Source organism: Lampris incognitus, chromosome 9 (genome assembly GCF_029633865.1).
Source record: "Lampris incognitus isolate fLamInc1 chromosome 9, fLamInc1.hap2, whole genome shotgun sequence".
NCBI classification, from domain to species: Eukaryota; Metazoa; Chordata; class Actinopteri; order Lampriformes; family Lampridae; genus Lampris; species Lampris incognitus.
In genome coordinates this window covers 53,117,969-53,145,206 of record NC_079219.1, presented here as the reverse complement: position 1 = coordinate 53,145,206, position 27,238 = coordinate 53,117,969, and the positions used below count along the sequence as shown (strand labels likewise).

General features: G+C 44.8%; 2 protein-coding genes and 1 long non-coding RNA gene across 5 annotated transcripts; all 3 read left to right on the top strand.

Moving 5' to 3' along the window:
* Nucleotides 1-547: 547 nt before the first annotated feature.
* Nucleotides 548-6,884, top strand: cbx3b (chromobox homolog 3b). 3 transcript variants are annotated; one of them, XM_056285850.1, is made up of 5 exons: nucleotides 548-691; nucleotides 2,102-2,247; nucleotides 2,388-2,553; nucleotides 4,909-5,051; nucleotides 5,512-6,884. In XM_056285850.1, exons 1-5 carry the CDS (start codon nucleotides 629-631, stop codon nucleotides 5,630-5,632), a joined length of 639 nt encoding a protein of 212 aa, XP_056141825.1. In that variant the 5' UTR covers nucleotides 548-628; the 3' UTR covers nucleotides 5,633-6,884. The 3 variants fall into 3 exon arrangements, with proteins under 3 accessions (XP_056141825.1, XP_056141826.1, XP_056141827.1); XM_056285851.1 differs by having other exon boundaries at nucleotides 660-720; XM_056285852.1 differs by lacking the exon at nucleotides 548-691 and adding an exon at nucleotides 1,429-1,548.
* A 338-nt stretch (nucleotides 6,885-7,222) lies between these two features.
* On the top strand, nucleotides 7,223-9,862 carry snx10b (sorting nexin 10b). Its single transcript, XM_056285849.1, has 6 exons — nucleotides 7,223-7,354; nucleotides 7,721-7,807; nucleotides 7,919-8,019; nucleotides 8,155-8,256; nucleotides 9,036-9,251; nucleotides 9,486-9,862. Exons 1-6 carry the CDS (start codon nucleotides 7,322-7,324, stop codon nucleotides 9,613-9,615), a joined length of 669 nt encoding a protein of 222 aa, XP_056141824.1. The 5' UTR covers nucleotides 7,223-7,321; the 3' UTR covers nucleotides 9,616-9,862.
* A 5,807-nt stretch (nucleotides 9,863-15,669) lies between these two features.
* On the top strand, nucleotides 15,670-25,246 carry LOC130118679 (uncharacterized). Its single transcript, XR_008810765.1, has 4 exons — nucleotides 15,670-15,713; nucleotides 15,849-15,919; nucleotides 16,729-16,904; nucleotides 25,070-25,246. It is a non-coding gene; the product is annotated as an uncharacterized LOC130118679 (long non-coding RNA).
* The last annotated feature ends 1,992 nt before the right edge of the window (nucleotides 25,247-27,238 follow it).

Below are 27,238 nucleotides of genomic sequence, written 5' to 3'. Positions count from 1 at the left end.
GATTTGCAACCTGTTTCCGAGTCCCGTGTTCCCAACCCATTTGAGGCCTTAATCAATAAGCTCCTGGTCAAGAGAGGATACATTCCCCATTCGTCTTCCATACAGCCGCTTGCCAGACCTTTCCACTGGAACCACTTTTAATCACCTCCCCTGGGCATCTTCTGCGATGACTGGGGTATAAAGCTGTGGAATTAATTAAAAGGTGATACAGGATCTTCTGCAGTTTGCCTACCAGCAGTGTGCGTTATTGCCTCGGCGGTGTAAGGGGCAGCAGCCCGTGTGATTTACCGGTGTATTGCATGGCCAGATGTAATTACAGACGCATGCACTAAACATCAGTTTTATGTTTTTAAAAAAATTCTTAGGGAATGCATCTTTTCATAGTTTTGTTGTTTTTTTGCATTGATTTCTCCTGTGAGCTTCACATCTTTCACATTAGGTGCTGTTGAATGCATTCGCAGCGCCACCTGGTGGCAGCTTGTAAAATGGGAACTCAGAAATAATGTGACGTTGGAACAAGGGGAGAGGGGGGGAGTCAGTGGCAGCAGCTTACGTTGGCCAATCAACGGCGTATGCTCTTCTCATTGGCTAAAGCACGGCTGTCAATCAAACAGCCCGAGGCTCGTTTATGTGTGACCGCGTCAGTGTCGTCCAGGAGGTCCTGGAGGGAAACTGCTCTCCGGGAAGACACGTAAGCTGCACATCGGCGACTCGAACAATGTACGTTCACTGTGAAATAACAATCCGAATAAAATAACGCACTAAATAGGTAAACAAATACATCCATGTGTACATAAATATAGTTGGAACATACGTATAAGAGCAGTAAAACCAACAATAACTTCATTAATAATGCATAGTATCCGTACAACTAATTGTTAGCAGCTGTAATTGTGTTATGTAATTATGTTAGTAGCTATATTGTAACAATCGTTCTCCTACTTCAACTGATCAAAAATAATGAGCTCTATTAATAAGACTAACAGCAATTACAAATATATAGTTTTAGAATTGTGCTCGTCGTTCTTACTGGGATATGAGCGACGGTGACTAACGGGAGCAGCTAATCTATATAGCCTACATCCTTTTCTATCATCGCGTCTTTCATTTTCACTTTAGACAGGCTGCATCCAGTAAACCGACCCCACAGTCGCGACCATATCCTCCCCGTGGGGAGGGGGGGGGGGCACAACTTGGGTCCCGGCACCTTGACATCGGTACCCGGGAGCACCGCGTCGGCCGGGCCGACTCGGGCCGCTCAAGCGGACGGACGAGCGCACTGCTCTGCGATTGGTCAAGCGACGCGCGGCTGCCGGTTGTCTCCTCCCGGTTTTCCTGGCGTGACCTTTTCCCTTGGCAACCACTTCCTCCGAGCATCTACGGCCATCTTTAAATTTAACTCATTCATGAAAACTTCTTTCGCCCCCCCCCCATGTAAACAACGCCGACCGTCACATTTTTCGCACGCGAGACGGGGACCCCCCCCCCCCGCGTCGGTCCGGAGGCGTACCAGCGGTTTCCACCGGGCAGCCTCCGCAACACAACGCCGTAGGTGTCTCCTCGTTTTCCCCCCCGCGCGCGCCGACATTCCGTTTGAACGCCGAAAGCGTAGGTGCACGTTTACTCGGTTCCGCTCGCCGTCCATCGGGGCGGCGCGTTTCGTCACCGATGTTAATGTCCCCCACCCACCCCACCCCCACCCTGTCTGGCTATGTGGCGAACACGTTGCCCACCTCGGCGCTAACCGCCTGGCGGGGGGCGCGGGGGGGGCAGTAAAGATGTGCGTGTAACCAAACAAAAAAAAAAAAAGCTGTACTGCGTAGGTTGTGCGTTATCTGCGTGCGTGCGCGCGCGCGCGCGCAACGGCAGGTGGAGGCGCTGTTATAAAGTGCGCGCGGATCATTGTGTGAAGGGCACAGCACCAACGTCCCGCACTGCCATATTGTTCCGCAGCACGTACGTACGAGTGGCTCCGCGCTGCGCCTCGTGCCTGGCGGTCAGGGGGATGGAGCGGAACTAAACGTGCCAGCGCGCATTAGCGGCCTGACACCACGCAGCCTGCGGTGCAATAACCCCCCCCCCTCTCTCCTCCTCGTTGCAGGTTAGGATGAGAAAGAAACAGACCGTCAAACAGAGGAAGGCTGAGGAGTCCACGGTGGTCCAGGAATTCGTGGTGGAGAAAATCCTAAGGCGCAGGGTCTCCAATGGGAGGGTGGAATACTTCCTCAAATGGAAAGGCTTCACGGAGTAAGAGAGATACTAGCATCACCTCATGAATTTGTTCATATGTGTGTGTGTGGGGTGGGGGGGGGTTAAATGAGGGTGTTATCCCCCTTTTCTCTATGTTGACGATGACATATCTGCTTATTTGTGTATTCTTTTTGCAGTGCTGACAACACCTGGGAACCGGAGGACAACTTGGACTGTCCCGAGCTCATCGAGGAGTTTCTGAAGAACCTCCACCTGTCTGGGGAGAATGGGGAAGGGGTCACTGAGCTGCAGGATTCGGAGTTCACGCCCAAGGAGGAATTGGCTGAGCAGGAGGCAGAAATTGTGAGTGTGCTGCAAAACGTGCTGCAGCGCGTCTATAAACAGACCTCTTTCCGTGTTGTTCACCGAGCCTCTGCGCTTAAAAAGCCGGCGTCCGCGAGTTCGCCTTTATTTGGGTGTGCTGTAGCTAATTTTAGCCGTCACTGCTAGCAGAAAGTCTCTCACACACGTTATCCTTACTTAACAAAACACTTGTATGACACCAACGCAATACCAACAGTCAATTTAATTGCCAAACGCAATGAACAAGAGTGTTTTTGCTGCACAGCCCGGGTTGGTGGTGTAAGTGGGTACAGAGAGTAGAGTCAAGTCAGTTTTATTTGTAGAGCCCAGTACCACCAATTACAAAGCTGCCTCATGGGGCTTTACAGCAACACAACATCCTGTCCTTAGACCCTCGCATCGGATAAGGAACAACTCCCCCCCCAAAAAAAACCTTTAACAGGGAGAAACCTCAGGGAGGGCAACAGAGGAGGGATCTCTCTCCCAAAAAGGGTGTAAATAAATGGGAGCTGATACAATTGTGAATCATTAAATCATGTGTGTGGTACAAGTAGACCAGGACCTTAGCACCACACATGAAATATAAAGGGACAACACGGGGGACGAATGGATCATAGCAGTCTGTCCTGAAGCTAAGCACATCCAAGGAGCACGATATACTGCAGTAGTAACTTTATAATTGTTACCCTCTTTCCGGGTTGTATTGTGTAACTTGTGTAAACACAACATCCATTGCACGTTGTCCGCCTTGGGTGAGAGATCCCTCCTCTGCTGCTCTCCCTGAGGTTTCTTCCTATTTGTTCTCCCTGTTAAAGGTTTTTTTTTAGGGAGTTTAGGGAGTTTTTTAGGGTCTAAGGACAGGATGTTGTGCTGCTGTAAAGCCCCTTGAGGCAAATTTGTGATATTGGGCAATACAAATAAAACTGACTTGACTTGACGAGTGAAAAGGGCCGTAGGTTTGGTTGGGAACTTGGCTGGGACATGTTTTTTTCCCCCCTTCTAGCTGCTCCCATCACATGATCACACCGTCATACCACGCGCACACGCTCATTAATGAATATATAGTATGCACACGTGCACATCTTTTTTGCAAACTTTTTATCATAGTTTTCTATCTTTGTAAGCAATTTATTTTCACAATATTTATAACCCCTATCCGTTTTTAAGAGACGAGCTAATTCTCTTTAAATTTGAGTGTAGGGGCATAACATCTTACAGTCAACTCAAAATGATTACATTGTATTTGATGTCATCGTTAACTTTATTTTACACACTTGATCAAATTTTGATGGGGACATCATAGCAGATCTACAAAATGGGTGGAGGCATGTCCCCACTGTCCCCCATCTAAGTCTGTTCCATCCATCCGTCCATTATCCAAACCGCTTATCCTGCTCTCAGGGTCGCGGGGGGTGCTGGAGCCTATCCCAGCAGTCACTGGGCGGCGGGCGGGGAGACACCCTGGACAGGCCGCCAGGCCATCACAGGGCCGAAACACACACAAACACACACACCCAGGGACAATTTAGTATGGCCGAGTCACCTGACCTGCCTGTCCCCCCCCCCCTTTTCCATGTCTTCTTCATGTCCCTTTTTGTCTTTTTGGAGGATAAATGTTTATATTACAGTAGCTTCCTGTACAGGGCCTATTCATTCAAACCCACGTGTGTTAGAAAGTGCACAACAGGAGGACCAATCTACGGCAGTTACATTTCTGAAAAAAATGTTTTGTTGATTGTAAATATTTATTTTTAAAAAGAATCAATAGCTACAAGTATATTGGGCCTACTCATACAAAACCACGCGTGTTAGAAAGTGTGCCCCAGGAGGGTTAATGTACGGCAATTACATTTTTTTTAAAAATGGTTTGTTGATTTTTCATTTTTTATATTACAAAAATTTCAATAGCGTCCTGTATATAGGGCCAACCCATACGAAACCAAGAGTGTTGACAAGAGAGCAACAAGGGGGGGGGGGGTGAACCCATGGCAATTATATTTTTGAAAAAATATTGTGTTGATTTTTAATGAATATCTATATTACAAAAAATTCAACAGCTACCTGTATATAAAGCCCACTTGTATAAAACCAAGCCTGTTAGACTGGAAATGTAGTGAGTGACTATTCCTTATTTGTGATTTACACCATGCAGAAGGACGATTGATTAAAACGAAGATAGGTCAGATGGAGAGCCGGAGAACCAACATTCCTGGAAGTGAAAGTAGTTTAATTTCCTGTTATCTGTAGGCCGTGTACCGTGAGAACGCGGCATCGCTGTGGAGACTCTTGACTCTTCCGTGACCGTTAACTTGCTGTTGTTTTTTTTTTCCCTCGTCACCGTTTGTTTGCATGCAGTCCCCGCAGCAGCACTACGCCGAGCAGAGAGATGGGAACTTTGGGGAACCGGAGAGCCCCACGGACCTCAGCGGCTACCTCGAGCCCGAGTACATCATCGGCTCCACAGACAGGCAGGGAGAACTCATGTTCCTCGTCAAATGGTAACTCGTAGTTCTTCCTCATTTTCTCTCCGGTCTTTCCAGATGGCAGACGAAGTGGTTTTGATTGTGGCGAACGTAAAAAAAAATTCAGTTGGTTTGTCTGGAGTAGAAATAGCTCTTCTTATTTCATGCGTGGCACATGGCAGCAAAAACAATACTAAATCTGGATATTTTGTATATGTAAGGATGCATGGTAGTGGAATAAATGTATTAGGACGGTGATGTTCTAGATGGACGATCCAGTTCGGTCAGTCTGTATCTTGGCCACAGACTCGTCCAAACGCTCCTCAACGGGCGAGAGTGTGTCGCCATTTCCGTCAAGGACAAGCACCAAAAAGAAAAGATGCTGATAATTATTATTATCCCCGCGACCCCGAGAGCAGGTTAAGGCGGTTTGGATAATGGACGGACGGATGGATGATCAATTAATGCGCCCGCCCGACCGTTTGTTTCCCCACAGGAAGAACTCCGAGGACGTGTCTCTGCTATCGGCCCGTGAGGCCAGCGCCAGGTGTCCCCAGGTGGTCGTCAACTTCTACGAGCAGAAGCTAACTTGGCACTGTGGCGACGAGGAGCCATGAGGCGTGTGTGTGTGTGTGTGTGAGAGAGAAGAGAGAGAGCGAGATTGTCGGTGTGTGTTTGTGTGTATTAGGAGTATGTGTGCGTGTGTATACGGAGCTAAGAACGGAGGCGAACCGATAAAGTTCAGTGTTCGACCCTCGGCTTCAGTTTACCCTCCATCGAGTGTCCGCTGACGTCGGAGGTGCGGTATGTGGAATTGCATCCCGCTGCAGGGGCGGTTAAGAGTCTCTGGCAGGAGCCTCAGTGGGGATGACGTCTTTATTTTTTTCTCCTTCCTTCCTTCCTTCCTTTCTCTCTCAATCGTGTGGCGCTCAATAAGGTCACTGTGCCTTTGCAGGCGACTTGATGGATGGCGACGCTAACCTCTTCTGAGCACTTGATAGAGTTAAAACTCACTTGTAGCAGCTTTGGTTTAGCGTCATCGTGTAGCAGACACAATCACTGTGGACCCGTGTTGTTGTTGTTGTTGTTGTTGTTGTTTTTTTCCCAGACTTACTGTGACGGTAGATGAAACTGATAGTCCTGTCATGACTCTGTATGCAGATGACTACTGCCCAAACCATACCTCCAATCCAGCCTACCCGTTCGTTTCCAGCATATGATTGTAGATCTGTTGTTCTGAAAATGTGTTTGAACTCGTGTCGTGTGCAGCGTTTATTAACAAACCTTCAACTGTGTCCCATTGTGTTACTGTGAGCATCGATTCTTTGAACATCTCGCCCAGATCTTGTTCTGCACTCCCAACTGCTCTTTGCCGCATTTCTTTATTCTGTTTTAGGTGTTCGTAAATGGTAATCTTGATAGATCGGGTTTCAGTTTCAAAATGACTACAGTATTGAGTCACGTCCCAGAAGCGATGCTTTGTTTAAAACTCCTCATCAAGGCTCAGTATTTCTGTAGTAAACCTGTTCAGATTGATGCAAAAGAAACGAATCGACTGAGATTTGTGGAAACTGTACTCTTCCTGTACGTATAGCGGCTAACACGAGATTGTTAATTGTAGCACTTTAGATACGAGACTGCCCGGTTTGGTTCGGGACGTCGTCTTCCAGTAAGTAGTGTACTCGCGCCGGTGTCTGGTGCCTGAAATGAACCCTGACGGGGTTTTCGTCCTGACTTGACAGAATCTCCCATGAACAGACCGTCGTGGGACAATCATTTGAACCTTAGCCGTCTGAAAACACGCCTGCTACTGAGTAACTGAATGACCATGGATCTGTGAAGTGTGTGAATAAAGGAAACATCCTGTGACCTTTGACTCCATTTCTGTGTCGTGCCTTGAAATCAGAATCAGAATTATCTCTCAGAAGGAACAAATAAGTCAGCTGTGAGTTGGTTGTTCCCACATTTGGGGGGGGGGGTGATACACATACAACAGATGAATTAGAATTCTGCTTTACAAAAAGAAGAAGTGATGTCACAGGTTCAGGAGCCGAGCCGTTACTTCCAGGTCGGTAAAAGTGGCCATAAATGTGACAATTAAAGATAAAGCAGCAGGCTGTTGGGATTGTAAAAGTCAGATTTTCGATGCAACAGCGAGGACGTTACGTTACCTTAGCCGCAGCAGGACTTTATTCTGAGACCTTTGACCGTGTTTGCACGGTGAAACCCGGCGGGGCTGCAGCAGGGCGACTGAACGCTCGCAGCACAGTGGACTCAGACGAAGAAGAGGAACGAGAAGAAGAAGAATGAGAGGGGTAACTGATAACCTGGCAGATCAGGTAGGAACCAAGTTTTGCAGTAAACGTGAAAAGCTCTTCACAGGTCCTCCCAGACCCGTCTTTTGTCTCTCATCAACACTCTGATAAGAGACGAGGGACCTCTGAGTGACAAACGTGACCGTAGGAACTTGGTGGCTTCAAATCTTGGGGAAACGCTTCGAACAAAGCTTTTAAAAAAGAGACAAATGACAATTTTTCCTCTGAGGCAATAAAGGGCATTTGGTGGGGTTTTCCTATTCTGCATTTTGGTGTGTGTGTGTATGTGCGTGTGTGTGTGATTGCACTTCCTCAATCTGCCAACAATAAACTTGCGTGACTGCGTTCCACCCAGTATTGCAAAGTGTGTCTCCTCTGTTCGCCATGCAGCAGGTCGTCAGTGTGTGGGTACGTGATCCACGGATACAAAAACACGACTTCTGGCATGCCTACATGGACTATGAAATTTGTCTACACGTAAGTGTGCATACCGGTGTATCGAGTCATTTTCAGCTCTACTTTTAAATGTTTTTTCTTCAAAAGCGAGCCTCGCTGTAAACATATCCTCGCTCCCACTTCCTCCCACAGACCAGCAGTGTGTGCTTCACCAAGAAGACTTCATGCGTGAGGAGGAGATTCAGTGAGTTTGTCTGGCTCAGGCAGAAGCTTCAAGGAAACTCGATGCTCATGTAAGTCCACTGAAGAACACGCCTCAACGGCTTTACCAACTGCTCTCACCGCAACCACCCCAGAGTTTAGAGAGGTTAGCTCCAACAGGGGCTTTTTTTTTTTTTTTAAAGGGGGTATTTGTCTCTTGTTTGCAGGGAACAGTTACCGCAGCTGCCCCCGAAGAACCCCTTCTTCAGCCTGAACAACGCGCAACAGATCTCGAGAAGGATGAAGGGGCTCCAGGGGTTTTTGCAACAGTGAGTTTGATTTTAAATCCTGCTGCGGATCAATAAACCGATTAGCCCTCGTACAGAGGAGCACACGCGGGCTATAAACACAACCTGATGTGTGACCAGTGTGACGGGACCGCACACAGACACTGTTTTGCATGGACTGTGACTGCGTGGGCAGAGCAATTATATAATGTACACCTTTATCACGCCGTACAGCGTGATGTTATTTCAGCCCGGCGTTTCCTCAGCCCAGTCCTCAAGTACTCCGTCCTGCAGATTTTCAGTGCAAAGGTCTGCTTGTACTTACTCAAAAGAATCATAATCAGATCAGCACTTAATTACATCAGGTGTGCCAAATCTGACATTATTAAGCGCTATAATATGGTTGGTGGAGTGATTATAAGCAGGTTCAACTATGCTGGGTTCTGTAAGATGGGGGAGGTACTTGAAGACGGGGACGGGAAACAGATTTAAACTATACTTTACTGGTCCAGCCGTTAACACCAGTTGTCATTTTGCTGGGTACGTTGGCCAGACTTGGGTGCAGCACAGCCTCGGTGGCCGAGCAGGAAGGGGCATGTGGGGTGAGGTGCCTTGTCCAAGGGCACAATAATACACCGGCGTCTCTCCAATCCCGATACAAGCAACTCGACAGATTGTCAGCTCGAGCCAAAGCGGGATAACCTCGACACTTCTGGGATTCAAACTAGCAACCCCCCCATTAATGGATCGCTTCTCTTACTGCTAGGTTCATCAACTAGATAACTTAATAATGACGTCAATATGTGTTGCCAATTGTCCAGGATCCTCCAGAACCCCCTGCTGTTGTCCGACAGCTGTCTACACCTTTTCCTGCAGTCGCAGCTCAGCGTGTGCAAGATGGAGGCCTGCGCTGCCGGGAGAACCCGTTACTCGGTGGCCCAGGCCGTTCAGCGCGGCGGCTGTTCCCTAAGGCGCTTCTATTCTGAGGAAGAGCTGCAGAAGAACCTCAGCACGTCCTGTGACTTTAACTCGGACAGGTACCAAGTATGATTAAATACACCGGGTTCTACCGTACCTCCCTCCCCCGGTGCTGTAGAGCTAACTACGCATCCAAGAGTGTAATTTATTAGTACTTTCTGTATAGTGGCCTATTTCATGATTAGCTTCTTTTAAAAGAAAAAATGCATGAGATATGTTGCAGTGTAATTTAAAATAAATGTAATGTTCTCCCTCTGTCCCCCCCCCCCCCCGTCCCGTTTCTGTTATTCCAGCTCGGCGTTCACGGACGCGGAGACCGGCAGCGGTGACAGGACGTTAAACACAGCAGACAGCACGTCCCCGCTCGACGTAATAAAAAGCAACCAGGGGGAAAGACTCGGCTGCTCGTCCGCCTCTCTATGAAAATACCACAACATTTGCACTGACAGTAATACGGGACCCTGCGGCTCGTACGCCTCTCCCCAAGGCCGCAGAGGAGAAAACGGCTTCGTTGCCCTGGCTCCTGCTGAACTTTTGAGGCGCTGTGGCGGTCTCACAGCGGAACTAAGTTACTGCGCCGTCGTCTTCTGTTTTTAACTGTATATATCGTCCTCGTCTTTCGACCGACGCACTCGGCAGTACTCGAACTCCGCGCGTTGCTATTAATAAATTGTTTCTAAAAGCATTGTGGTTAATTAGTCATGCATTATTTTTGTTCTTTGCGCAGCTGAAAGAGACAACAGTCACCCAGAAGATGGCAGTATTGTTACATGTAACTATCAGTTTGGCTCATGCGTATTACCTAATTAACGCTACTTAGTGGCCCAATTAAGAGTAATTACACTATAAACAAACAAATTGCAATGAATTGGTATTGCAATTCTTGGTCGGACGCTTGACGGGTTCTCTTTTCCAGGGGAGTGCCAGGGAACACGTGACGCCACCTCTGATTGCAGAGACAGTTATATATCCGTGTGTCTAACCTCATCTCCCTAATAAAAAGACGGTGTCTGGGAAAGTTGTCATCCGGTGGCCACGTGCGTGGATGGCATGCAGACGTGTGTAATAGGGCCTCCGAAGACTCGTCAGGCAGCCCTCCTGTCAGGACTGTGGCAGGCAGGAGGCTGCGAGGTCCCCCGGCGGACCTACTCCTGTCTGAGAGGTCCAGCAGGTAGAGAGGCTGTTCAGCTCTTTGCTGGAAGAAGAAGAAAAAAAGAGCCAGCTGCACAGACACAAACCTCTCTCTCCGTTGCTCTATTTCTTCTCGTCTCTTTTTTCTCACTTGCCCCAACCCCCCGGACCCCATCTCTCTCTTCTTTTCCCCATGTCTCATTCTTTGTGTGTGGTGGTGGTGGTGGTGGGGGGGGGGGCATCATGCAGAGGTCATGGCCACCACACAGAGTGCCGGCAGGTCCATATAGTTAATTGGATCAGCATGTCTCTGATCACCATGATGCTCATTAAGAATTCTCTACAGCAGCGGACGAGAGGAATGGTGATGAGGTCACGGCCTGATCTGCTCCGTGAGGTGCAGTTTCCCACACAGGGCACAGCAGAGAGAAGCGGAGTGTGAATTATACCGTGACAACATGGGGGTCGGCTTTTTCTCCGGGGCGTAAAGGGAGCCAGTGCAACACAGGCGCGTGCTTCAGTGAACCGAAATCTCACAATCCTTACAGTATCTTGCCCCTTTTCTTTTCTTCTTTTTTTAACAAAAACATGACATGGGTGGCACGGTGGCGCAGGGGTTAATGCAGTCGCCTCACAGCAAGAAGGTCCTGGGTTTAAGCCCTGGGGTAGTCCAACCTTGGGGGTCGTCCTCTGTGTGGAGTTTGCATGTTCTCCCCGTCTGCGGTGGGTTTTCTCGGGATCATTTATGTCAACGTTTCCTTCCAACATAGTGATGTTTAATAAACATTCTGAATTGGTTGAAATTCGAGAAACCCACTCCAGCAGCTTTAAAAAGAAATCTTTTCACCAGCAAAGTAATCAGATTTTTTTTTGTCCCTGTAACATCACAGAGACAAAAATCTGGTTGAAAACACTTCACATCTTCTGCACATCCCTCCGCAGACACAACACGACAAACCAGAATCGATGCGCCACTGACTCAGCAGCATCCCAGATCTTTAACATTGTCCTAGTAGACAAAAAATTATAAATTATTTTTAACTGGAAGGAACTTATCGATATGTCTACTGTTGTTTTGTATATTAACTTGAACACTAGTTTCCACGGTATAGGACAACCTGTTTTTTTATTGGTGCCATATGGAATAACTCGAATAGACCTACTACAGGTTAAATAAAAATTAGAAATAATTTTGTTTATCTTATTTCCTTTTAACCATCATATTTCTTGTAACGGGCTGGCCTGATAACAACTTAGTCATCCCATTATTAATCTTTTGTTTCCAGATCGTTCCATAGATTTCAGAGAACCTTAGTGTATCTTGCTTGTTTAATGTAATGTCTGCGGTCTGTAGAGGATGATGAATCAAATCCAGTTCACCAGTCAGGGGTCAACAACAAAGTTATACCCAGGGGAAGCTACACCTAGTCTGTATGGGTTACCTAAGATACATAAACAGGATGTGTCATTACAGCCTATTGTTTGTATGATTAACTCAGTGACCTATGACATCTCTTATGTTTCTTGCATCTATTCTCAACACGTTGGTAGGCAGTAATGAACATCACATTCAGAACACTATGGATGTTGTGGATAAGGTGAGGGACATCATTATGGAGGGGGATGAAACAATTGTCGCCTATGATGTTAAGTCTCTCTTCCCGTGCGTTCCTGTTGATGAAGCAGTGGAGGTAGTCCATATGAAATTACAAAATGACCCCACCCTTAGTAATAGGACCACCCTTAACACTGACCAAATGTGTCTGCTCCTGAGGCTGTGTCTTCAGTCCCTGTACTTCACACAAGGGGGGCAGTACTATAGGCAGAGGCATGGGTGTGCTATGGGTTACCCAGTCTCACCTGTAGTGGCCAACTTGTATATGGAAGAAGGGGAAAAGAGGGCTCTGACATCCTATCCAAGGACACCACCTACCCATTGGTTCAGATTTGTGGACGACACCTGGGTTAAAATCAAATCTCAGGACGTACCACACGTACCACAGGGTTAACCACCAAATCCTCCTCTCCACACTCACTGAGCTTGGTATCTCTGGATCTGCCCTCCGCTGGTTCGTGTCCTACCTCTTAGGGAGATCTTTTAGAGTATCTTGGAAGGGAGAAGTGTCCAAACTGCATGGCTTATCCACAGGGGTGTCTCAAGGGTCAGTGCTCAGCCCCCTTCTCTTCTCAATACACACCACCTCACTTGGTGCGATCATCCGCTCCCATTGTTTCTCATACCACTGCTATGCTGACAATACACAGCTCTTTCTATCATTCCCACTAGATGAGCTCACAGTCTCAGCATGGATATCATCATACCTTGTTGATATTTCTGTATGGATGAAAGAATGCCACCTTCAGCTTAACCTCACTGAGCTCCTTGTCATCCCAGCCAGTCCATCCTTACAACAACAGATCAATAGCCAGCTCGGATCAACCCAACTCATGCCCACAAAGTCTGCCCGAAACCTGGGTGTCATGCATGATGACTAGGGCCCTACCAAATTCACGGTACATTTCGCTCAATTTCACGGACCTAGTTTCTCGAAAATCACAGATTTCACGGAATCTATAAGAAAAATGCGACATTTCACGGCAATTATTAACTTACACTTTTTATTCACACAGGGCCTGAATAGCCCAGCCTACTGTACACAGCATAACCGTACTGGTGGTTTAATGTAAGCATTGAGCATCCTGCGATGGTGCTTGGCTTCATGCTCTGTCTCTGCGATGAAAATACTTGTCCATGTTTTGACACGGCCCTCTCCGCGTCCAAAGAGTTCGTCGGGATTGACAGACAGCGCCACGCTACTTTAGCAAGGTGTGGTAGCCTAGATTCGGAGGATTTCCAAAAAGCTAGCGCTAGTAAAGTTGTGTCCACCTCTTGTGCGATGTGTTTGTAGTTCGGCAATTCCAGCCTACAGTTTTTGTCAAATCCAGGAATGTCCGTGCTGAGTGAGTTTAAATCCACCGTCAAAATAAGTATTTGTGCAGGGTCAAAAATGCGCACTGCTTTCAGGAATTCGGCCGCTGGTTGTTTAAATCTACTTTGCGTAATGTTCTCGTTTGACTCGTCTCCGAACCACCTTGTGGTTCTTTTTCGGCAGCCCTCTTTTTGTTTCACTTTCCAAGTGACGCTGAATCGTTGCTCGTCGACTGTGATCTAACGAGATATTACAACTCGTACAAAATAATTTCCCGCCATCAGCGTGTAAAATATGTTTTCCAAACTCAATTACTCTGTCGTCTGCAGTCGTGTTTTTTGAGGCTTTAGATTTCGACATCTTCAGTACGTTAGGGCCTAAGCTAACATGCTGGCGACAGCTAACTCAAACTATGCTAGTAACAACAATGATCATTGCGACCACCCCGGATGCTCATTTAACCAATCAATGTCTTAGACACGTGAATGCTTTTATTCGCGCATCCAAAATGTCAATCATGTCAGCACAGTATTTTCTCAAACTGGTTGCGCACTTAAATTCTGCATTTCACTGCATTTCACGGCAAATGGTCAATTACACGGGAAGAGGCTGATTTCACGGTCCGTGACGCGATTTTCACGGCCGTGAATTTGGTAGGGCCCTAATGATGACCAACTAACCTTTAAGGTTCATGTGGCCTCGATTGCTCAGTCGTGCCGATGTGCCCTGTACAACATCAGGAAAATTAGACCCTACCTGTCTGAGCATGCAGCGCAACTCCTGGTACAGGCTCTTGTAATATCACACATTGACTACTGCAACTCCTTACTGGCAGGTCTCCCTGCATGCACTTTCAAACCTCTGTAAATGATCCAGAACACAGCGGTGTGTCTGGTCTTCAACCAACCCAGAACAGCACAAGTCACTACGCTGTTCATATCCCTCCACTGGCTGTCAGTTGCTGCCTGCATCAAATTCAAAACCTTAATGCTTGCTTACAAAAGAACAACTAAAACAGCTCTCACCTACCTGAACTCCCTCATTCAGGTCTACACTCAGTCCCACCCACTACACTCTGCCAATGAAAGGCGTCTGGCACTTCCGCCACAACAGGGCCCTAAGTCACTAGCCAGACTCTTCTCTTCTGTAGTTTCTGGTGGTGGAACGAGTTACCAAACTCCATTCGGTCTGCTGAGTCCCTCTCCATCTTTACGAAGACGCTAAAGACCCAGCTCTTTCTCAAACACCTCCACACCTGATGGCATTATATATATATATATATATATATATATATATATATATATATATATATATATATATATATATATATATATATATATAAATAAAATCGCTTGCATGCACCCTATGCATTGCCTTTGTGCACTGCCTGTTGACACCTATGTCCTATCGGACTTGAACCGAGTGTTTTGGCACTTAATTGCATTGTTGTCTCCTGACTAGATCCTTGTATCGGCACAAGCGAGTGCAACAACTGCATCATTGCATGTTTCATGGAACCTTGCTAAAGCTAAGAAGCCATTCACTGATGCTGAGTTGATTAAAACGTGTGCCATTGATATGGCTGGCGAAGTTTTAAATCATGATGAGAAAAACAAGAAAACGGTTTTGGAGCTATTAAAGCAGGTCCCATTGTCAGTTAACACATCAATAAGAAGAGTAGAACTTTTAGCGGGGGAGTGTTTTTCCAATCTACTCGCCAATTTGAAGACAGCAGAAGCCATATCACTAGCCATAGACTCGTCCTGTGACCGAACCAATATGGAACAGCTACATGTGTTGGCAAGATTTTTCGATGGGAAGACCTTTTGAGAAGAGCTACTTTTTTTTTTCTTCCTCTGCCTGGGCCAACAACTGGGGAAATCATCTCTAATGAATTAACATGGTTCTTTGAAAAGAATGGCTTGGATGTGAGCAAAATTGTGTCCGTTGTCACCGATGGGGCTCCATCAATGGTGCAACAACACAAGGACTTGGTACGGAGGCTTGCCGCTGTTAACTCAGCACTCTTAGCATTTCATTGCATTATTCACAAATCAGTGTTTTGCGCTAAACTGTGTGGGGAAATGAAAGCGGCAATAAACACTGTGATGAGACTGGCTAATTTCCTTCACAAGAGTTCAAGTCTGCAACATCGCCTTTTTGGAGCACTGCTAGAGGAAATGTCAGCAGAACACAAGGATCTTTTGCTGCATAAAGATGTTCGCTGGCTGAGCAAAGCAACAACTAAAACAACTTTTACTGGCACAATGGAAAAAAACCCCAGACATTTTGGCCCTTGGCTTGGCATGCATGACATAATTTGGCTCTTGTGGAAAACTAATTGGGGAATCCTGCACTAGGGAGACCGTAGCTACAAGCTCAGCTCATGCGTAGCTCAGATATAAATAGCTCTGGCCTGAGCAACACGCTAACTTTGGTCGTCTCTCTATCGATCCACAGGTACTGCAAAACTCACTTTTCTACCTTTACCTTGGTTCAGGATCTAATGTGAATGCAGTATTAATTGTTTTGAAATGTTTTAACATGATTTTTAAATGTGTGTTAGCATCGTTTTTTTTTGTTTTGTTTTTTTAGCCAATTGTCCCGACGAGCGTCGTCATGCTGAGGATTTCTTTCCATGAACTTCAGCTTTACACAGCAGTTTTGTAAGTGTAAGTAACTGACATTTTTATTGTCTACCCTGCTTTGTTTTGACTTTATGCGGTCTGATACAGTGCTGCTTGTTTTTTAACTGTTCTGTAAGGTGTCCTTGAGTGCGCTGAAAGGCGCCCACAAATAAAATTTATTATTATTATTATTATTATTAGTGTTCGGTAACATAAGAAAATGTGTTCTAAATATTGTTAAGAGCCAGCAGTGAGTAAATGGTGATGAGAAATATACCATCTTTGGTAAATAGTAATAAATGTAATAAAATGTATTATTATTATCTTCAAATTAGTTTCACATTTCCGGTCATTCGCTAACATGTTGTGGTCACGCCATGTTGTTAAGCGCTGCTGTTAAGTGCAAGTGTGTGAGAGACTGTGAGGTGTAAGAATGTTGTAGAAAGGTTTTGTGTATATTATACTAGTGTTGAATGAGTGTTAGCAGGACTGCATGTGTTAATATGTGAGTGACCGTAGGAATTAGAGTAAAGTAAATATGTGTTTTGAGTTATATTATCCTGGCACATATTAGTATTTTGAATTAAAGCAATTTTTGTTTTTGTGGAATATATGTTAAATTATTTTGAATTCATGTGCACTTATTTTCCTTTAGGCAGTATGCTTTATATCATCAGTTTAGTTACACCATTTGTCATTTAATTCGTGAAAGGTTTTGGTATTAATTTAACGTACACTTTAATAGAGAGCCTAGAGATGTTACTGGGAATTGTATGTAACTGTATGCAAGAAATAAGCTCTGGCCTGAGCCAGATGATGACTTTGGTCGTCTCTCTATCGATCCACAGAAACTCTTTATGTATTGGCTACCCAGTGCTTCCTAGCCTGTGTAATCCTTGCTGCTGGACCAGAATTTCCCTAGGTCTGGTGCCGGTAACAATTGGGGGCTCTTCCGGGATTATCTAGCGTCACTGCCTGGTGGAGTGGGTGCGAAGATGACATTAACCTGTGTCCAAAGCTTCAGGTAAGGCTGCAATCCAGTGCATCGTCCAGAGAGCAGAGGCTACCTGTGTAACGTCATAATGGTCACTGTCACCCCATGGTGGATGCTGGTCTTCAAGATAAGAAAAGACTTACCGATTTTAGTGCAAGTCAGCTACTGACAACTGTGAGTTCAATTGATGATGGCAGTGCAACTCGCAACATTGATGACCTTAGTAAACAAGAACTTTATGGCCCGATTGTTGGCTAAATAAGAAGTGAGAAATCGGGTATCCTGGAGAATGAAGGCATGGTCCAACTCCTCTTCCTCGACGACACACTGAGTGATCTGCTGGCCACAGACACTGGAGTGGTTGGGGCTAGCCAGGCCACACCCTTTCAGATGGGAGATTTAACAATCCATCAACAGAGATGCTCCACTCCACCTCATCCTGACCATAACCATCCAGACAGACATCCAGCTACACCAACCACACACATTCAGAATCAGAATCATGTTTATTGGCCATGTAGATTGGCACAGACATGGAATTTGACTCCGGTTTAACACACGTCAATCACCTACGGGAAGACACAGTGGTATGCCAACTAAGAATCTCGCCACTCCAGCATTGGCCAAGTCACTCACAGCAGGTGTTGGTGGTGCTCCCCTTGGTAGGGTGAGTCTGTCTTCCATTATGAGAGATCAGGTACTGAAGTTAAATGATGTTACAGCTCTGTTCCCCCATAGAGAGTTTAAGCTACATGGTGGACAAATCTCTGATGTTGGTTCTGGCATATCATACAGTAGCCTTTGTAAACAAATAGATGAAGGTTTACAAGAAGGTTTTACTAAGTCAGAGGTAATTCGCACTGTGATTGAGATCATAAAACGTGGTACATTCAGACAGCTGTTAACTAACAAGGGTGACGTAACTGTTGACGAGCTAAAGCGGTTTCTCCATGCTCACATCAGGGACTAAAACAGTAATGAGCTTTTCCAAGAGTTAAATAATGCTAAACAGCAAGACAAAGAGAGCCATGGGTTTAAAGCAGCATTGTCTATTTGAGTCGAAACAGCCTGGTGCAGAGTTTAGCTATGATAAAAAGCTTGTTCAGGGTACCTTTCACCACACACTTTACAAATAGTTAAATGAGAAAAACAACCATTTTCGAAATGATCTCAACCCCCTCCTCACAGACTTGAAGATACGTGATGACTTTCTCTTAGATCAAATCACCCAAGTCTACTTGTGAGGAGGGAGAAAGACTAAAACACCTTGGCACAGTAGCTAAAACCTGACCAGTGACTGTAAGCACAGCTCAGCTTGACAGCAGTGAATCAACTAAGCAAGCTAAAACTGACACTGAGTTACAGGCTAATTGTGCTGCTATTAGAGAACGGACTGCACAAGTGTCCTTACTGACCAAACATTTGGCCCAGATGGTGAAACCTACTGACAGTACGAAACCTGGGACCTGGGGACCCCTGCTCACCAGCAGTCCATCCTCAGGCACTAACATGTGAGACCAGGGGCAGATGCAGTGACTGTGTACAGCAGAGCAAGATGAGCTGTCCTCACTGCTTTGTTTATGGCCAAGCTGAACATCATGCCATCGGCTGCCTGCAAAGGAAGATATTGTGAAACGGGGTGAGATCACCGGAGAGGTGAAGCAAGTGACAGTGACAGCTGAGGAGCACCCAGCATAAGCCAGTCACTCGAAAACAGCCCATGTCAAAGCAAACACACAGTGTCAACCACCACCAAGAAAGCGCCTCTCATGCGCTATCAACGGCGTCCCTGTCAACATGTTGCTCAACTCAGGGGCTCAAGTGACTATGGTGAGGACAGCATGGATATAAAAAGCACTTCCCAACATCCAAATCCCTCCTTTCCAACCAGCCTTTGGAGATCGCTGCAGATGTTGAACCCCAGGTCTGTAGTGAGAGTTATGGGCATGTCACCATACAAGCGTGTTTGCTAAGGACGATTCTGACATTGGTTGCATCCTAAACTTGCAGCTAAAAATCCAACTAAAGGATGAAACACCACTGAGGCAAATTTGTAATTTGTGATAATCAGCTATACAAATAAAATTGACTTGACTTGACTACAAGTTCCAATATTAATCAGCCAGGACTGTCTTAACTTTCCTCTTTTAGGCAGTAATGCCATAGCCAATATAATCAAAACAAACAAAGAACAGAGAGGTGGGGCTGGTATTTCTGCTTTACCCAAAGAAGTGTTAAGTGTCAGAGACAATCCAGTGGAAGCCCTGTTCTCCAGATGTTGACCCCCGATGAGACAGCCTTTGAGTGCAGTGTGAGAACAGGGAAGTGAAGTGTAACAATTTCTGCAGAGCAGATTTGTGAGGTTAGGTGTAGAGTCAGGGAATGGCCAAGGGGCAGGACAATGCTCATTCAACCCAATCTAGTGAGTAACTGTCCTGAAGGTTCACAGAAAGTTGAATCAGTTCATCTGGACAAAGTGTTTACTAAGAGAAACATTTAAACACTCATATATGTGACTTCTTCAGTCTCATCTGAAGGGGTCAACTGTCCTGAAGGGTTAGAGTTGTTTCCAGCTTTAGTAGATGTTCCAAGTGGGTCCACAAAAATTGTTAAAATCCCTATTCAGAACCCCACTAAACATACTATCTACCTCACAAAGAGAACAGATCTAGGAACATTGGAGGAAGTTACTGAAGTGAAACCAGTTAACTGTTTTCCAGGTGGTTCAGAGCTAACATCCCATCTCAATGTAAACAAATACTCAGCTCAGCTAAACACAGACAAGCAGAAAGAAACGAGTGATAAACATGAGACAAAAGACAGATGGCTCCCACCTGTGCATGTGTCAAACATGGAAGAGGACGAACAAAAGATAGTTAGAGACATGTTGTATGAAGAGTCAGATGTGTTTGCTAAGGACAATTTTGATATTGGTTGCATCCCAAACTTGCAGCGGAAAATCCAACTAAAGGATGAAACACCAGTCCAAATGTCCTACAATTCAGTTCCCAATAGGATTGGCTGATATAAAAATCACAAGAATCCAAGGCACTCTTTTAAAAATTAATATAAAAAAACATAGTGAATACGTATATGAACAACATATTCACTATGTTGCTCTTTATTCGGCTTTGACAAATATTGTGGGCCAAAATGACGCTGGAGTTGTTATATGTTTATACAGGGCCGCCACTAGAGATTCTGGGCCCCATGAAAAAATATAATATTGGGCCCCCCACCTAAACCACCCATCAACCTCGAAAACCCAGTTGAATTTGATGTTTGACGGAGAACTATTTCATCGATAGAAGATTACTTGATGAAGAAGAAATCCACTGAAGGCTATCTTTTGTAAATTTAATAGAATACAGTAAATAAAGTAATCAACAATCCAGTAAAAAAAAACCCTCAACATTCATCAACTTATTAAATTACATAAAGATTTAAACACAAGGACAAAAAATACAATCGTACAAAAAGTAAAAATATAAATTCAATGGGGTGGTATTTTTATCTAAATAACAGAAGCGCTACTATAAAACTATGTTGAGTCCATGGCTGTTGGTTTACCATACAGCTCTTGGCTGCATGGTCTTGGAAATACTAATCCACAGTGTCAAATGTGAGCAAATACGTTTGACTTATAAAGCTTTAGCCTACTTTACGTTCTCCGGAATCATCTATTCCTGGCCTAGTTTATCTCTAGTTTACAATGTAATCAGCAACGGGCAGACGTAGGCTATTACAATGTAACAACGCCGGGGCAGTTGTTACAGTAGGCCTATAGCTGTGAAACTAAACTTTATTCTCCCAGCCCATGACTTAAATGCCAAAAGCCAAAAGCCGGGCGTTCTTGCTAGCAAAATAGTGAATCAAATCCCTGAAGTTAAGTGATAAAGCCAACTTCCTTTCGATTGACAGTATTGCAAGGTTGTTTAACCTCTCCTGAGACATTGTTGATCTCAGATAGCTCTTGATCAGTTTCAGTTTGCTAAATACCCTTTCTCCGCCGGCAACGGTAACCAGGAGAGTGCAAATAATCCTAAGAGCAATGCAAACCTCTCCAAAAATGTTCTGGAGCTGCATTTTATAGATTGCATTCAGGAGAGCAAGAGCGGTACAGTCAGAGGGGAAAGTGGCAGAAAATATTGTATTAAGATGCTGGATTTTACTCTCAAACCGAGGTGTGAGGTCCTTCGTGTACTTCATTATCAGTGGCTGAGCACTGAGTGGCAATATTACTGTCACTCAACTGCCCAACTTTAAGTATGGCCGCAAATTCTTCGACAACGTTTGCTGTGGTTTGGAACCGAGTGTCCAAGTCACTTATTATCTGGTCCATGGCAGTGAAAAACACAGTGTTACGAAATGTTGTTTCTGGCCTGTCCTCCTGACCTGTTTTTTCAGGAGGTCTCATCATGGAACCTCTTCTTCCTCCTCATCTGTGCTGTTGTCACTGTCCTTTGCCTCTTCTTCTGCCTCTGCCTCTTTACCTCTGCTCTCTTCTCTGGCTGCCTGGCTTGAAGAGGGCCCTGGCTCTAGAGTATCCATAAGGTACATCATTCATAATCTGTCCTATAATAGTATTAACATAGTAATACATAAATATATTACACCAGATGAGCTATTTTAAATGTTATCTAGCTAGCTAACAACCTTATTATTGCAATTACTGGAAGAACTAAATGTGACTATTAGTTAAAGTTGTATTCAATGCTTGCTTGCAAGCTAGCTACCTGCTCACATGGTAATACATCATACATTAAAATATTCAAAATCAGTTTGTATGAGCCTTAACCCCAAACCCCTACTGCTCACCTCCTTCTCCTTCAACTGGGAGGTGGGTTGAGGGAAGGGTTTCTGATCCTGAAGCTGCATCTGTGCATGACGAGGGCAGACGTGATTAAGGAGTGAACAAGCTTGCAAGCATGTAATGTTATGCTAGTTAGCTAGCCTAGCATACTAGCTGCTGGATATAGGCTACAAATTCACTGAGCTCTAGTTATATTTGGAGAAAATTTGCACTCATCTCATTTTCGGTTGCAACAAATATTTAACTGAAATTACCCTGACACTGCATTGTAAGTTAACTTTACTTGAAGTTAGCTAGATCATCCGCGCAGTGATTAAGCCACACAGAATAGCTACGTTGCCTAAGTTAGCTAGCTACATGTTATGGGCAACAAAGGAAGGGGCCGTGAATAAATACCTTTCTTTTGAAAAAAAAAAAACATTGTGACTAGCTGTCGCCCCTTAATGTCACTTGCGGCCTCTTTTTTTGTCTTTCTTTTCTTTTCTGACAACCTGATTTAGGTTTGGACGACATCTCTTCATCTCTTCACCTAACGTTATTCTACTGGAATCAACTGTTCTAGGCTAGCGCTCTGTAAGACTGAACCATGCAATGCATAGAGAGAGGGGTGAAATAAGGCCAATCCATCCTGATCATTTTGCCAAAAATGGAGAAACAAAACAAAAAGTTTGTTTCATTTGTAACTTTTTAATACATACAATTAAATTCTAAGAACATTCACTTACTTATGATAATAATAATAATAATACTGTTCTCTGAAGGGCCCCTGTCAGTGCTGGGCCCTTGGAGTCGTCCTAACCCCCCCCCCCCCCCCACCCGACCCCCCTTACGGCACCCAAGTGTCTATACCCTCTCTAGGCCACAACACCATGTCCAAGTGGAAGATTCAAATTGGTGGAATACCATTAGAAAAGGGCAATTTGTTCCATGAGATGTTTGATACCCTGACAAAGACTTGATGCTGAAACACATCGGAGTCTGTTTTTATAGGTCTTATTGCCATTCAATGACATTAAAGGCATTTTATTTTTAAAAGCAAGTCCCTTGGATTCTTCTTGGGATTTTTATGTCTTAAGTAAAATAACTGACAAAGCTGTCACTACTGCTCTTGTGATCTTGAATTCGTCAGTTTGAAATCCCTTCAATTGTATTAGCTGGTGGTTACATTGCGCTGCAAGCTAATGCCAATACAGCCATTAGCTATTAGCGAACTCTCACAGCACAATTCCTCTGTTGAAAACTCCAACCCTGACACGTCTGTCGTCGTGTTAGGTGATTTCAACCATACGAACCTGTCCCTCGAACTCCCAAACTATAAGCATCAAGTCACTTGCAATAGCAGAGAAAACAAAACATTGGATCACTGCTACATCTCAATTTCGAATGCTTACCATGCATCCCCAAGGGCTCCACTAGGGAAGTCCAACCACGCCGTGTTACTCGTCATCCCAAAATACAGACAAAAGTTTAAATCCATCAAGAAAACATCAAAATCTGTCAGGTTCTGGTCATGGATGCCATGAAATGCTTCAAGGGTGCTTTGAATGCACTAATTGGAATATATTTAGTACAGCTTGTGACTCCCTCGATGAACTCACTGAGACAGTGATGTCATACATCAACTTCTGCGAGGAAATGCGCATCTCTACCAAAACTGACATTATATGGCAATAAAAAAAACCCTGGTTCTTCAAAGAATTACACCTACACAAAGAAAAGAACTGGGCATACAAAAACAGAAACAGGGATCAATACAGGGCGGCCAAGTATAAGTTGCGTGATGCATTAAGAAAAGCAAAGTCCAGCTACACAACAAAATTGGAACAACAACTCTCTTCCAATAACTCGAGATCAATATCGATAAATCTTAAAGAAATAACAGATTACAAAAAACGCCCCTGCTCCCCTCCAGATAGTGACTGTAACCTCCCAGATAAACTAAATGAGTTTATGCGAGGTTTGAAAAACCTATTCCACCAGCCACTCGCCCCCCTACTCCCTACGCCCCCCTGCCACCCTTCTGTATCCAGGAGGATGACGTGAGAGCTACATTCAAGAAGCTGAACTTTAAGAAAGCAGCGGGGGCAGACGGCATCAGTCCTGCTTTGTTATGCAGCACAATTGGCCCCAATATTTCCCACCATATTTAACACCTTTCTAAGTCAATGTACAGTCCTACAGTGCTTCAAACTCTCTACCGTCATTCCTGTGCCAAAACCCTCAAGATCACCTGCTTCAATGACTTCACACCAGTTGCCCTAATATCTGTGGGCATGAACGCATTTGAGCATATCATTCTGTCATACTTGAAATCTTGCACCTCCCCAATGATGGGCCCATATCAATTTGCCTACCGAGCCAACTGGTCTGTTGAGGATGCAGTTAGCATAGCCCTCCACCATGCCCTGCAACACCTGGAATTATCTAACACCTACACAGGCATTCTGTTCATAGACTTTAGTTCCGCCTTCAACTCCATCAACCCACTCAAACTCTTTACCATACTCTTGGATATGAACATTGACCCAGCCATATGCCACTGGATTCGGAGCCTCCTGTGGAACAGGCCACAGAGGTTGAATGTCAATAACCTTACCTCACACCCTCTTATCCTCAGTACAGGTGTTCCTCAGGGCTGTGTTCTCTCCCCCTGGCTCTTCTCACTTTACACCCCACATTTTACATCCACGGACAGTTCTGTGAAAATAATAAAATATGCAGACGACATAACCATTGTAGGCCTGATCTCCAACAATGATGAAACCCAGTACCGCACTGAAGTAGACCAAGCTGTCACTTGGTGCACAAACAATGTCCTTCTGCTTAATACAGCCAAAACAAAAGAATTCATTATTGACTTCCGATGCATGTCGAATCCCAAAACACCCATACAAATGAACGGAGACCCCATCACCACCATTGGTCACTGGTCACTGTCCAGTAAGACTAAACACTTCACAAACAGTTTTTCCCCTAGCCATCAGGACTCTGAATTCCTCCCTATAGTCCCCTCCTCACACACCATTGGCATGCATGCTATCATTTAGCTAATTGTTGTGTGTAATATGTTTGTAGTTTCTTATTGTGTAACTGTATCATTCGTGATATGTGGAATGTCTGCTGTTGTCCATGTACTATGTATTGTGCTGCTGTGTTTAATCCATCCATTATCTTAACTGCTTATCCTGCTCTCAGGATTGTGGAGATGCTGGAGCCTATTCCAGCAGTCATTGGGCGGCAGACAGGGAGACACCCTGGACAGGCCGCCAGGCCATCACAGGGCCGACACACACACACCCACCCACACACACACACACACATTCATTCCTAGGGACAATTTAGTACGGCCAATTCATCTGACTTACTTGTCTTTGGACTGTAGGAGGAAACCTGAGCCCCCGGAGGAAACCCACGCAGACACGGGGAGAACATGCAAACGCCACACAGAGGACGACCTGGGATGACCCATCAAGCTTGGACTACCCGGGGGCTCGAACCCAGGACCTTCTTGCTGTGAGGCGACCGTGCTAAGCTGAGTTTAATGTGTACCAAAAATAAATTCCACTGGCCTTGGCCGTGTGGCTAATAAAATAATCTAAACGAATTATCTAATTTAATCTAAAATACACATTTGCGCAAATGGAATTCAATAGGGACCTTCACGAGAGCAAGCAGTGTCTTTCTCCTTGCCAGTTCTTATCAAGATTCAAGATTCCAAGATTTCAAGATTCTTTATTTGTTACGTCTCACTATAAAAGTACAAGAGAGTAAAATTCTTGTGTTCCGGCTTGTCAACACTGCAGCAACAATAGTAATAATTAACAACAAAACAGAACAAAAAAGCAGTAATATAGTGTGCGATGTATGTAAGGTGTTGTGTGTGTGTGTGTGTGAGTGTGTGTGTGTAGGCCCGGCTTTAATAAATGCGCATATGTGTGTGTAGTTGTTTGCATATTTGTGTGTGTTTGTGTATGCCAAGCTATGTCTGTGTGTGTGTGTGTGTGTGTGTGTGTGTGTTTGTGTGTAAACCGATTATCCGCTGTAGACCATAGGTCAGTACCAGTCAGTCCGGCACCAGGCTTAGTGTCTTTTAATGTTCTTTGTTCAAATGCCTGGTTGCTTGGTGGAAAAAGCTGTTCTGGAGCCTACTGGTCCGGGCTTTGAGGCTGCGGTACCGCTTGCCTGACGGTAGCAGCTGGAACAGTCCATAGTTGGAACAGTCCATAGTTGGAACAGTCCATAGTTGGAGTGGCTGGGGTCTTTCATAATCCTACGGGCTTTGCTGACACACCGTCCATTGTATACGTCCTGGATGGAGGGAAACTCGCATCCACTGATGTCCTGGGCCGTCCACACAACCCTCTGCAGTGTTTTGCGGTTGTGGGCAGTACAGTTCCCATGCCAGGCGGTGATGCATCCAGTCAGGATGCGCTCAGTTGTGTCTTATCATCTTTACACTTTTGACAGCACAAGTAAAAAAGGGGGTGGTAGTTTTGATATCCATCCATCCATTATCAGAACCGCTTATCCTGCTGTCAGGGTCGCGGGGATGCCGGTGCCTAGTTCCAGCAGTCATTGTAGTTTTGATATTAAAATGTTAATTCCCAATTCATGACAGAACACTAACAGGCCTACATACAGACAACACAACAGAGCCTTGAACAAAGGGCAAAAAGGGAAACCCATATACCTGCATGGCCACAGTAAGCATTTCTTGCTTCTTTGGCCAGGTCATCTAAATGGTCCTGTTGTAGTTGGGGGTTTTTTTTTTCCATCATAAATTTTATCATAAATTCTCATAATGTGCAAATTTGTATATATATTTGTTAAGCTTATCTATGCTGTTTTATAAAACATAGTGAAAAGATCATACCAAGACTTAAAGAGTGTCCCATTAAAGAAAAAATAATTTCTAACTGGTTCAGTCGAGAGTTACAGCTACATTACCTATTCCTGGTAACACTGTAGGGTCTACAAATAACACCAAACGATGGTCCTTATGTTTTTCCTGACGTCAACAGTGCAACAAATGCCTAATATGCAGCGTCCAATTGCACCCCATGTTTTTAGGAAGCAAATTTAAAGTTGAATAACACAGAAACAGGAACTGACTTACTATGTTCTGGGACACATCTGGGACCTCACAGAGTGAATGTCAGGGTTCCTATGCAAAGCTGCAGCATCTGGAGATGTATAGAAAAAGAATTTGGAAAACTGAATCCTAAAGCTTAGAAACTGCAGAAAAGTTAGGAAAATGATGGAAATTGAAATTGTTGGGCAGTATCGATACACTATACGTTCACATCACGTTTTTGCATGGTTTCGGACCTTAAGTCATCTCAAATATTGCAGTGTTTCTTGTTATAGATAATAATTATCTCTAGAGTAACACAACATATTTACTGTGGGCTGACTATCAACATAAATAATACTGAACACCAACCAAAACCTTCACATCTAGTGAGGAGATTTAAGATCTGGGAGAGGTATTGAATACTGAAATACAGAATATATCTGAGCTGCTGAAATAGGGCCCTGTGATGGACTGACG

What these genes read in the sequence shown, in the direction of transcription:
- cbx3b (XM_056285850.1), top strand. Translation starts at nt 629, where the DNA reads ATGTGTGACCGCGTCAGTGTCGTCCAGGAGGTCCTGGAGGGAAACTGC. An exon ending in ACTGCTCTCCGGGAAGACAC is followed by an intron (nt 692 to 2,101) that starts GTAAGCTGCACA and finishes TCCTCGTTGCAG; the next exon opens with GTTAGGATGAGAAAGAAACA. An exon ending in AAATGGAAAGGCTTCACGGA is followed by an intron (nt 2,248 to 2,387) that starts GTAAGAGAGATA and finishes TTCTTTTTGCAG; the next exon opens with TGCTGACAACACCTGGGAAC.
- snx10b (XM_056285849.1), top strand. Translation starts at nt 7,322, where the DNA reads ATGAGAGGGGTAACTGATAACCTGGCAGATCAG. An exon ending in CTGATAACCTGGCAGATCAG is followed by an intron (nt 7,355 to 7,720) that starts GTAGGAACCAAG and finishes TTCGCCATGCAG; the next exon opens with CAGGTCGTCAGTGTGTGGGT. An exon ending in TGTGACTTTAACTCGGACAG is followed by an intron (nt 9,252 to 9,485) that starts GTACCAAGTATG and finishes CTGTTATTCCAG; the next exon opens with CTCGGCGTTCACGGACGCGG.